The sequence below is a fragment of the Xyrauchen texanus genome, chromosome 24 (assembly GCF_025860055.1).
Source record: "Xyrauchen texanus isolate HMW12.3.18 chromosome 24, RBS_HiC_50CHRs, whole genome shotgun sequence".
Taxonomy (NCBI): Eukaryota; Metazoa; Chordata; class Actinopteri; order Cypriniformes; family Catostomidae; genus Xyrauchen; species Xyrauchen texanus.
In genome coordinates, this window is record NC_068299.1 from 9,862,056 (window position 1) to 9,874,746 (window position 12,691).

Sequence of the window (12,691 nt, forward strand, 5' to 3'; positions counted from 1 at the left end):
CAGACTATGTTTTGAAACATAGCCTTTTTAGGTTCAGTAATCTCATACAGCCATACTATGATTTCAATCTTAATTCAATCAATCATGCAGCATTGACAGAAATTATACCTATGTCTCAGAAGGCAAAGTCTGCTAGTTTCAAATTATTTTGGATGGTTTCCTTCATCATGTAGACTAAGTGCTGCTTTCCCAGCGGTCACGTCCGTTTATGCTGGTTTCTCCACATTAAAGTGAGGTTCTTAGGAGTGTCAACCCTTCTACGTGTTGTGGATACTATTATTTCTGGATTGTGCATTTGAATTCATAAAGAGTTTTTAATCAAGTGTGATACTAATTCATATGAATAAATCATTGGTTTATCATATAGCTGTTTTCATGCTTGTATCAGATATGCTGATGGTAGGGATGCACAGATTGATTGGCCATGATCTACATCAGCAGAGTTTCGTCTTAAATCCATGATCACCGATCTGGGCCAATCTTTTTTGCAGCATACATACACTGCTACTCTGAATGAACACTTGCTTAGCCCTTGAAGCATGCAGTGTGGCCACTGGAGGGTGAATTGGTGGCAATTCTAAGCATTTACGAACTCAAACTTTCAGACATACTGTATGTAATTTAAATGAAAATGCCGGTTTGTTTTAAAACATGTGTAAGAATAATATGTGTATGAAAATTAAGCTCCCCATTCCCCGAGTCGTTACGGTAGTTATTCTGATTCGCTGCACAGAGAGGATAAAGAGACTGCAAATGGGCATAAAAACAAATTAAACAACAACTAAACATGCAAATACAAATTAGTATACGTGATATAATGGGATTCGTGACAATCAGACGGTGTGTGAAGCAATAGAGACTGAGCGATCATGAATGCTATAAGCTTCTCCCCCTTCAAAATGAGCGCTCTCGGTGTCAATCAAACAAACAAGAGGTTCCCAATTTAAATCAGATGTTGATCGCAATGCCACTAATAAAAGATACAACTGTTTAACCTTAAATAATGGCACCGCGTCTTTACTTATTTGCTTAATAATTCGAGTTTTGTAATGCAACAAAACGTCAATGACGGTAAATAAATCATAAATACTACTGATTCCTCACAGAAGCAGTTATCGAGCTAGTTATAGACAACTTTCTAATTTTTTAATGTAGCTCTGCTATGTGTGATGCCCTTGTTGTTTTTACTGGTTGCAACTATGTCCCAGTAACCTAGTTTCCATCCACATTTTGCACTGTTTTGTTATCGAAAATGCATAAAGTTTTTGCGAAATTTGGCGTATTCTGCTTGTTTCCATTCCAATGGCCTTTTATTGATAAAAGTTGTGTGCGCGCTGACGTCGTTCTTAAAAAAAAAAAAAACCACTTTGTCGTATAATTTTGGTTTATTGTTTCCATACAGAAATGTGTGTATATTGCTAATTGTGTCCATTCGCCTCCCAGATGTCCCTAAAGTTTTTGTAAAATGGGGAGAGTATTGAGACAATTCATTGAAATTAGCCAACTTACTGTCATTTTAATTTCACAAATAAATGCAATCAGAAGATGAGGAATTACAATCAAAAGGGAGCAGTTGCCCTTCTGATAGGACTGTAATATTGGTCCTGATATTGCTCCTGTCGCAGGTTGCCTCTGGTTCCGGCCCAAAAGCGAATAGTCATGGCCCTGTTCAAGCTGGCAACCTGCACCAAGTAGTGGGGGAACTTTCGGTCTTAGTATAAGGACCATCTATCGATGTGCATATGCAGTGTCCACAGCTATTACAGAAAAACTGATGCGGTGTAATATCAGGGTTATATGACACATTCCTGATATTCAATAGGCTATTTTGAACATCATGAATCATCTAATCTAAAGCATTGCCATAAACAACTGTTTGTGAACTGCACATTTTTATGACCAACTGAACTTGATTGTTATCTTAATTTATTTTAGCGTCAGAATGCAATTTACATTTTCTGAAGAAGCTCAAAAAATGCGATCTGAGGTGGTAAAGAGGGTTAGATTTAAAATATTTAAAAGTTTTAAAATTTTGACATGTTTCTGTGTTGAGGAGCTCTGCCATAATTGCGGCAGCTTCCCAATCTGGAAAAACCAGTCCCTACTTGAATCGGTGATTATTTAACCACAAAAGGCTACTATAAATAAATATGTAGTCTGTATATGACTCGCGTTAAAAAGTGAATCAGTGTGCTCTGATTAGGCTTTATGATGCATATAGGTATTCTTTGAATAAAGAGTTGACTTCAGCTATCACTACTCAATACTCAATAAAACCTTGCAGTAAAATTGTGAAATTTCAGATAGGAGAATTGTACATCTCTACTTGTATGTACTTGTCTAGGCAACTGATGTGTTGTTTATGAAACTTTGCAGAGTTCAAGTGCAGACCTGAGTTTTTTTCCATTTGATCCTAGTGAACATAATGAAGCAAATAATGTGGTTCTATTGTAAATACAGTGGGATTCAAAAGTCCACATTGAAGATCTGGCATTCAAGTCCTAATTTAAATCTAGAAATGTTTCGGATCTTGAAAAATGTAAAGCAAAAGTTGTTTATTACAAATCAAGAAGAAATATTTACTGCCTCTAGGTTGCCAAGTAAGTTTGAAACATTGCACATGTTAACAGATTTACTTGCTTCAATTGAAGCAAACAAGGTGCTCTTTGAAACATTTTCAGATCATGCTGGATTACATGGATCATCAAATTTTGTCATCACTGTACACTTAAGAAAACATTTTATTCCAGGGTTGTTGCAGAAAGTGGCATTCTGAAACGTCATGTAAAGGAGAACACCGATTTCCTTAATCCATTTAAAGGATTAAGAGAAATTGGCCTGTGTTTCCCATTGGAGAATGTGGCTTTTGTGGCCATGTTGTCTGTTTCTTGGTTTAGTGATTCACCCAACATTGCTGTAGGAAGAGACACAGAGAGACTCTCACTGTTACTCGGATGCAAATTCCTATCAAATGTTTTGGCACTGAAAGCTTGCCTGAGAATTCAAGTAAATGGAGTTCACCTGCTGTCAACATCATGCACAGACAGAGACGAGTGCAAAAAATTCTCAATTTGACCAGGAGCACATGCAAGGGCTTACATTTTTGTGTCAGGTGGCCATGTGCCTGACGAGCCTGTTTTAGTGGAGTAGTGTGTATGAGAGACAGAGTGAGTGAGAGAGAGAGAGAGAGAGAGTGAAAATTTGGCTGTGTGCAGTCATGTGTCTTGCATTAGTCCATTTGGTGTGAATTTTTTTTCTTCCTTCTTTGGAGCTAAAACCTTAGACATCTACAAACAAACACACACTTTCAAACATCTAAACTCAACACATTGATTCTACAAACAAAGTATCACAAGTTTACCACTGCAAAAGTGTAACTAAACTTGCTTTCATTGTTACATATGTGGTTTGTTAACACTAGACGAGACCAGCTTACAGCAAATTGTTTTGGTTGACCAAATTACCTTGAGTCCAAATCGGTGAACCGAGCGGTCAAACAGGTTGATTTAGTGTTTGTAAAGTGCATCTGTTTGGCCGTCACCGAGGTAACTGCCCTCCCATTGAGGCTTTGTCTGTAAACTCTCATAGTAAATGAATGCAAAATACTATCATTCACTCTTCAAAAAACAGAACTGACAGTGTTATATGTGCTTTCAAGACAACATTATGTTGCCAAACTATGCTGTTTGTGTTGGCAGAACACTTTTTTTTTTGTTAAATTTTTTTTTTTAAATACACGTGACACTGATTTTTGAGTTATCGAATGCATTAAATATTCATGATATTCAATGTTAGCAAAGTAGTCAACTTCTAAGTGGTGAGATCCAGTTAGTCATGACAGAACATGCTTTTTTTGTTTTGGGGGGGGGGGGGTCTCCCCAATTGGCATGCCCAATTCCCAATGCACTCTTAAGTCCTAGTGGTGGTGTAGTGACTCGCCTCAATCCGGGTGGCGGAGGACGAATCTCCTCCGAGACGAGATTGCCTCCGCATCTGAGACCGTCGATCCACGCAATCTATGCACATGGCTTGTTGAGCGCGTTACTGCGGAGACCTAATGCGTGTGGAGGGTTCACTCTCTTCTCCGCAGCATCCACGCACAACTTGCCACGTGTCCCACCGTGTGTGAGAACCACATTATAGCAAACACGAGGAGGTTAACCCAACGGGACTCTACTCACCCTAGCAACCAGGCCAATTGGATGCTTGGGAAGCCTGATTGGAGTCACTCAGCATGTCCCTGGATTCAAACTTGCGACTCCAGGTGTGGTAGTCAGCGTCAATACTTGCCGAGCTGCCCAGGCCCCCCCCCCCATGACAGAACATGCTTGAGTTCATCGCGCATAGACAAGAAATGGAACAGGTGTGACTGAAAGTGAAAGCGTTTCCACTCTTTTGTTGACCTTTGCCCCCTACAGTATGCTCAATAAGGATTATGGTATGCAGTTACCGCAGGGATCAAAGCATCTCACCCCTGCAAAGGTCACCTATCAAAGGTCACAGAGATGGGAGTGTGAGTGATAGAGATACAAATGATCACTGCAGCTGTGATTCAGTAAGATTGAGGCTCATGGTAATGGTTGCAGGTGGTGTGCATTGAGGTAACTGACCAGAGAGTTGCTAAGATTTATCTGGTTCCTTTGAAAATGAAATTTCTGTTATATACTCACCCTCATATTGTTCCAAACCCATGACTTTCTTCTGCGGACCACTAAAGGAGCCTCAGTCACCATTTACTGAATAAATTGAAAGTAAATCATTACTGACTTGCTTTTTGCTTAACATTTCCTTTTAGTATTCTCTAGAAGAAGGTAAGTCTTGAACGACATGAGGGTGAGTAAATGATGACATAATCTTTATTTTTGGGTGAACTGTTCCTTTAACAGGTCACAAGAGAGTGATTGATTATTTTTGCTATTGCATTTGTTGATGCTAGTGGCACAGATACGATGAATTTCAGCTTTTAGGAACAAAAGATGAAAAGCAAGAAGAGTCTTCGTGTTTATTTGCTCACTTTAGATAGAAGTATCAAATTAGCATGAAAAACTCCAGTGATCAGTAGATGGCACTGTGTATTATAAATTTACTAAAGAGACTTACAACCTTTAATGGCCCTGAGAGGTGTTTCTCTGTTCTAGTTGCCTGAATGCATCTGTTTTACCATTTAGTCCACCTTATATCTTCCTGATATATGTGACCATCTACCCTGCGGTTCTACAAGGGTTTGCAGATTTGATCAGTTTGTTTAAATGAATGTTTTAACACAATTTAAATTTCCTTTACTATGTCAGTTTTGACACTTCCCTAATTCAAGTTAATGATCCTATCTAAACTTAAAAGATAAAATGTAATAAACAAAATAAAAACTTTCTGGATCTCTGTCTGCAGGTGTGTATTAGTACTTTTCTAGAAATTCTTAATTAGATAATTGTATTATCTTGATAAACATATCCAGATAAACTTGATAATTTCTAGATAACTTAGCAGACAGATTTGGCTTAGCCAATGTAGGCATTATTATTATCTAAGAAGTATTTTTCATGTTTCTTTTTTTATACTACCATATCTGAACATCTGGGTAATTTTTAAGCCAAGTTTGCACAATATTTGCCTTCATATTTCATACACAAGTGAATATATTATAGATTATGTTGACAACTTCCTGTGTGGTGCACTTTGTTTTTTTGCACATTTATCTTGCACACCTATGTTTTCTGTAATGAATAGAACTTTGATTTCTCTATAGCCAGATTATCTTGAATTGCAATAGTTACTCTTTTTGTTGACTAAATTAAAAGTTGAAAAATCGACATGAATCGTCCTTAAATATTTGCCATATTGCCCAGCCCTACTGTCCACAAACTGTGTCCAGTATGCTTGCATGGCATTTGTGTTATATGGTAACCTGTAATGTTATGTGTAACCAGCAGGTTGTCAGACCTCTGACGCTGTATGGTGTAATTTACATAAAGTAAACGATAGCCACTTTTCCACCATTAGGCCAGCGGAACTGAGCATGGTGCGGAAAAGTTACAGTAGCATTCTCACATGAGCACAATTTGGCACAGTATGATAATAAACAGTTTACAGCCCGGTTAGCAAACCTCTCTTGACCGTGCTTAGCTGTGCTTGTGGAATGGCTTTAATATATGACGACTCGCGATTGTCAATTTGTCAACGCCAAGGTAACATATAGCGCTTTTAGTTGTTTCTAGCTTGCCAAGTTTGCTAACATGTGGGTGAAGTTAATAAAACTTAATAAAAAAAGTGTGTGTAGTGGAACTCCTTGATTTTATAATAATGGTTTCACTAGTATTGCAGAACTGTTCAGCCCAATGGTGGAGAATCGGCTACTCACTGGCTTGTCGATTACTTTTCAGGACAGCAAGTTGAATAGTTAAAATGGGTACATGTGTTCTATTTGTCCACCATATATACTTTTCCACCACAATGATATGCCCAGCAGAGGCGTACATAATTTAATTTACACAGTAAATTTACATTTGTATGTAAAAAAACAAAATCTTATATAAAAGTATGAGATTTTACCAGCACCACACACAGACAAATCCACTGCATGCCATTCCTATCGTAAACCCCTACTCTTTGGGGTCTGCGTTGTGCATTTGACGTTGCAGGTTTTGGAGTTTAAAATGAGAAGCAGAAAATAGAACTTTAGACACAGAGCCTGCCTGTCTTTCCATGGACTCAGCGTGGACCTGCGACACTTGATCTCACGAGTTTCTCTCTGGATCTGGGCACTGTACACACAACATACACATGACACAGCCTTGCAAACAGAGATCAGTTATTTACATTTTCAAACCCTTTTGCCACCAACTGATTACTGGTTCCTTGAAGTGATTGACTGTGAGAAGGATGAAAGGAGAATACCAGAGAAAGAAATAACTCTGTCTTGAGTGAGTGATGACCTAGAAGAGGACTCTACTTTATTTGTTGTTCTGCATCTCTTAGATTGTTGTCTTTTCTGTGTCATGTAGTGTTTTGGCAGTTGGTTCTGACAGTATGTGGACACACGTGAGACAAGCGGGCCGACTGTAACAGGTGTGTCCTTTATTGGGATTGAAGTTTCTGCCCATCCATTTAGTGTGGTCCCAGGAAATGCATATACTGATGTGAAATGATTCTGGAGTACAGAACATTCTGTAATGCCTGTTATTTTGGTCACACGTACATGACTAGTCACTTTTGCGGGTGCAAGTCCAGCATGTTCAGTTTTAGTTGCGCTCATGGTTTGTATCGGTCTTTATTTGACAATTTGGAATGTTTTTAAAAGGAATTTGGCTTAGCATTAGCAGTTTCTGAATTTGCATTTGTAGTGCTGTCCAATTTGCAAACAAATTGCTCATTTGTTGTGGTTATTTTTAACAAATCACTGAAACCAATGTTTACTTTTTTTTTTTTTTTTAAGGCATGGTGATATGAGAGTATACACTGATGGTCAGGGCTGGGTATCAATACAGATTTCCATTTTAATACGAATCTAATAACTAGCTTTCGATTACATTTTTGATACAATTTTATTAGATTCTGATTCATTTGGGTACCCTATATTTCAATTATAATGTTAATTTTGCTTGCATGTAGTATGAAAGAAATAGTTTCTTATACATTTCTCAGTTTGTTTTGTTATGAAAATGTTCATTTAAAAAAAATGAATAATATGGCCAAAAATATGCCCAAGCAGTTGAATTGGTATTTATATAACATGTAGAATAATCAACACAACCAAAACTGAAGTAAACTTGAAAAAGCTCGATCTTGGGATTTTACGACTCCGTATTGGGATCGTTCAAATGAAGATTGTGATTAATCGGAAAAAAATCTATATTGTTACCCAGCCCTAGTTGATGTAATGATAACAAAGGAATTAGAACGCTACTGGCCATGGAGCACATCATTACCGGATCCTTTAAATAAAATTCTGAGTTCAAATATTTTCTCGAAGAACATCAAAGTTTTCCTGAAGTTACCTATCAAGATGTGTTGTTGATACTGAGTGTCATAGATCAGTAATATTGTACCTCTACTATTATAATCAATTAAGCTTTTAAATAAGGCTGTCTGCGTGACTTGTGGACAAGGTAAGGCTTTCTTTTTTTTATGTTCATAATTTGACGTTTTGGTTAAAGGCTTCTGACTAAATGTATTAGTAAATGACTTGTGCAGCTTCATTGATTATAATGAGAGCGTTTTTTTTTTTTTTTTTATTATTATTATTTATTTATTTTTGTTCATTTAGAGCTCTACCTATCAAACTTACAATTAGTTGGCAAAAATGTAATTCTTTTACCAAATATGTGTGCTACTACATGTCTTACAGTTTTTAGTACTGCACATATTCAGTCGTCTCGCTTCAAAGCAGCGATTCATGCGTCCATTTGTGGTTGCTTTTTTGGTGATCTAAACACTTTCATTTCCATTAGTTCCAGGCATCCAGCCACCGAACAACATGGTCCACATTTTAATAATTACATTTTATGACAATCATATTAACGTTTGTAACATTAATCATGTTTGTCACTTTGAATGATGTGCCTCCTGCTGTTGTTTTGAGTGAATTTGATTGGTTGCATTGGCAGAAAAGTGAAAGATTTTCTCAGAGGTAATTAATATTCATATTTTTTTTCTTTACCATAATGTGCACTGATGAACATTCCAAAAAAAAAAAGACCAGGGTGTGTAGTAAGTAGTACAATTAAAACAGTCAAGACTGGTTTAATGTAGCATATATTCTAGTGTTGAAGAATACTAATGTAGCATGTATGTATTCTAGTATTGTATCTTAAATCTATGGTTATAATGCACAAAGTGCAAACTTACTATTTCAGGTCTGTCACCGCAAAAAAGGCTTTCTAATTAGATGACAATTTTCAGGTGTGTGTGTGTGTGTGTGTGTGTGTGTGTGTTTGCTTGCATTTAATGCATACAGTACATTTCCTTTTCTGGCTCAATGAAAGTCACCTGCTAATCCCACCTGTCGGAACAACTCACACACACACGCGTGCGCATGCTCTGTCTATGTAAGTAACTAGACACCTCTGTAATCAGTACACTTTCTCTGTGCTTTTAAAGCACGCACTAACAGTAATCCAAGACCACCATTCCATTGAACTGTTTTTAAACAGTGTGTTGGTGTACTGTGTATGTTGCTGTGTATGCGTGTTGTGTGTGAAAAACCAGCTCATGCCATCACCTTATATGTATGTGTCGCTGCTTCCTGGAGATATGTTTCCACAAACCCTACATCTGCAGCTCTTCTGTTGATTACTCTTCAGTCTTTCTACTTGTCTAATTTCTTCAAACCTTCTTAATGGACTATTAAACTGATGGCGGCAAGAATTTAATCTGGACCCTAATGGGAAATAACTGCAAATGATTAAGTCAACTGAGCCTAAATGACTTTCAGTGTAAGTATGTGTAAGTTTAGTTACCCAGTTTCAGAGAAGCTCAGTATTTGACTTGCTTTGAGCTACAGGTTGCTTTTGTCTAGTGTGTGTGACGATTACAGAGAAAAGCACATGTGAATGTTCTCTCTGACTGTGAGTTGTGTTGCTGCCGAAATGGTCTTGTTTTTCTCTTGCCGCTGTTCTCGACTGCCCTGTTGACCTGCTGGCTGTAGTTTGTGTTTTTTTTTTGTTTTTTTTGCATTCTGTAGTTTAGGGTGTTCAGGTTTGAATGGAATGTATTGGTGCAGTTTCAGGTAGAAAGTTGATCTTCCAAACAACATTTAGCCACTCAGCTCTGTCTTAGTTCTGTGTTTATCTGGAATGTTGTGGCCCCCTGCTTGCTTAGAATTCCAGGCTCATGCGTTCAGCAGGTTCCAGGTCACTTGCTTTTTGTATGTTGAAGACCCATGAAATGGAGTTTGTCGCTTGTCCATGGCTATGTTCAGAATTTAATATTAGGCATTGTTTTAACTATAAATAGTTCAAACAATTGTGTGCTATATTGTTGTCACCTCATTTCAAAGCATGTTTAATTCTGCAATCAGCAGTTATCAACTCGAGGAGATGTGGAAAATACAGCTGATATTCAATTGTCTCAGTCATGTAACTTTGTCCTTGTAGCGACCATCAGGCGGGGAAAGCATTGGCAGGTGAATGGCAAAACACAGAGAAACAAGATCAAGAATAACATTAATATTTAAAAGGATTTGTCATTTATTATAACTATTATCACATACCTCTGTTACAATTGTACATTCTGGATGGTATGATTTTAACATAATCCTTAGTGGATTTATAATGTAATTGTATCCATCTCGATTATGTTATAAAATTAATTGACACAAATAATGGCAACTAACATGTCAAAGATGTTTGAACATTTCAAAGCTTCAGTCTGAATATTTTCTGAATAAATCAGCAAGTGTTTTATCCCAAGCAGGTTTTATCCAGCACTGCTTGACTTAGACTAAATTAATCCATGTCACTTGAAAGATCTAACTTTTATTGAATGGAGAAAGTTAAATAACATTTCTGGTTGGGTGGGTAAGTGAACAGAAGTATCGCTTTATCAGAATATTTATTGTCGCATCCCACATTGAATATTTTGGGGTTTTGGTCAGAAAAAGGGCAGTGTTGACAAACAGTGTTGACAAACAGTGACGTCACATGAGACTGAATTACTATGAATTACTTCACGTTCATTCATCACGCTGAAAATAGAATGTCAAGTAAAGTGCATTGCATTGTGGGATAAAGTACCCAATACCCAGCGCATTAAGGTCTTTTAAGCACTGCAGGATGTAGAAATGTAGACATTTTGGAAATGCGTTACGATTTCTGGGTTTAGATAAAGAAAATTGGTAAACTCTGCACAGTATACATATACTATAGGAATAGTAAAAGAAAGTAGTTTGGTGGTAGTATGCTTTTCCAAACATAGCCTATGTCTTCGAGATTTGAGGCCATCTTTCTGCTAGTTTATGGCTAAAAGTTGACCAAACCAACGTTGTCAGATAATTTATCAGTTTTTCTCTTCCTGGAAAATGGACACACAACTTGATTATTTGAACTGCAGTGATGTCTGTGTTTTGAAGCTGATCAAATGTTTTTCTTATTGCTGCCATTAGAAACGTGATGGTGCAGAGGGCTCTCTGTTAATTAGTTTGGTCCCAACTGACCCAATCAATCTAAACATGGTTCTAGTAGGCAAACCAGAACATAGACTTACTTTGTAATTAGCATTCTGCCATTGTGTGCAGTTATGACAGCAAATTGGTTTTGAACTCTGGAATGTTTAGGTTTATCGCCCTATCTGTTCTGCCTGATAGTGATTAGTTTATACATGCGAGTCTGATTTACAATCTGTTTTTGAATAATGGATAACTCTGCCCAGTGTGATGTCTGATCACTGACTCCTCACATACACTCCTCCATTCATTAGGACCAAGAAAGTTTCTTTGTTTGGCATTTGTTTACTAGGTTGGTTTTGATATTGTATAGAAGTACACCCTGAACCTTCTACTTGTTTGAAAAAGTTCTATTTAAGTGATTTTTGTGAACACACCCACCTCCGAGTTCCTCTTTATGAAGTTTCAACAGGACATTTTTGAACTAGTTTTGTGTTTTTGTGCAGACGTCTCTGCTCAGGAGCAGCCGGAGTTGTTCCTGAAGAAACTTCAGCAGTGTTGTGCTGTGTTTGATTTCATGGACACACTGTCAGACCTGAAGATGAAAGAATACAAGCGATCAACCCTCAACGAGCTTGTCGATTATGTCACAGTCAGCCGAGGATATCTCACAGAACAGGCCTACCCTGAGGTCGTCAAAATGGTGAGTACACACACTGATTCAGGTAAAGGCATATCTATCTGTGGGAAGAATTCATACTTTTACCTCTGCACTAATTGGTCTAAAAATAATTTTTGTTTTGGAAATCCAACATTTATGAACCCTCAACGTGCCAGACTTTTGATCTTCAGCATAACGTCTGGTCCATATTGCAGCTTATGGCCCACATAGACAAGTAATAATATCTAACTGGACCTTTTTTTAAATTTGTAATTCAGAATTTGTAATTTATTCAAAAGTAATAGCCCAAGTACTGATTATTTCACGGGTAACAAAATAAAGCTAATGATGAGTTCTGCTCATGGACATCCAGCTCACTTGCTACTAAGTAGGACTGGGTAAAAATATAAAGTTTCTGATACATCATGATCTTCATTTATCTCGATATTGTTTCTTAAGTCCCAAAATCCCACGATTGATCTTACAATATGAGGCAACCCTCTATGATGCAAGTAAATCACTCGCATGACTAACTACTAGCTGTGAACTTTCAGATTTCACTCACCAGTTATTAAGTATGAAAGAGGCGAAGAAGTTATTAGCACGGAGATCCTTTCACTGTGTGTTGACGTAAACGTTTGGTTTAAGTTGTTCTGTCTGTCCAAAGATGAGATACATGCAATCCATGTAATTGTAAAATGTCTCTTAATACCATTTCTGTTCTTTACAGTCAGATGTTGATTACAAATAACAACAAAAAAGAAACATTTAATTCTAATCACATGATAAAGAAACCATGCAGGTATCCTCTCCTTATATGCACTCACTGGCTGATGCCAGTAGTCTTAAAGAGACAGTATAGATTAAGCACACGTTCTATATATTAATGTAAATAGCAAACATTAGGCAAGTAACAAAAATGTATATGCAAT

General features: G+C 37.3%; 1 protein-coding gene across 2 annotated transcripts in view; it reads left to right on the forward strand.

Annotated features, from left to right (window-relative positions):
• LOC127617794 (serine/threonine-protein phosphatase 2A 56 kDa regulatory subunit epsilon isoform) overlaps positions 1-12,691 on the forward strand; it is a 40,832-nt gene that overhangs the window by 11,537 nt on the left and 16,604 nt on the right. For both annotated transcript variants that reach the window (XR_007967378.1, XM_052089869.1), the window contains exon 3: positions 11,605-11,801. Coding sequence is in view for 1 of the 2 variants with exons in the window: in XM_052089869.1 (XP_051945829.1) it covers positions 11,605-11,801 (197 nt within the window). In the remaining variant the exon portion in view is untranslated. The remainder of the gene's footprint in view (positions 1-11,604; positions 11,802-12,691) is intronic.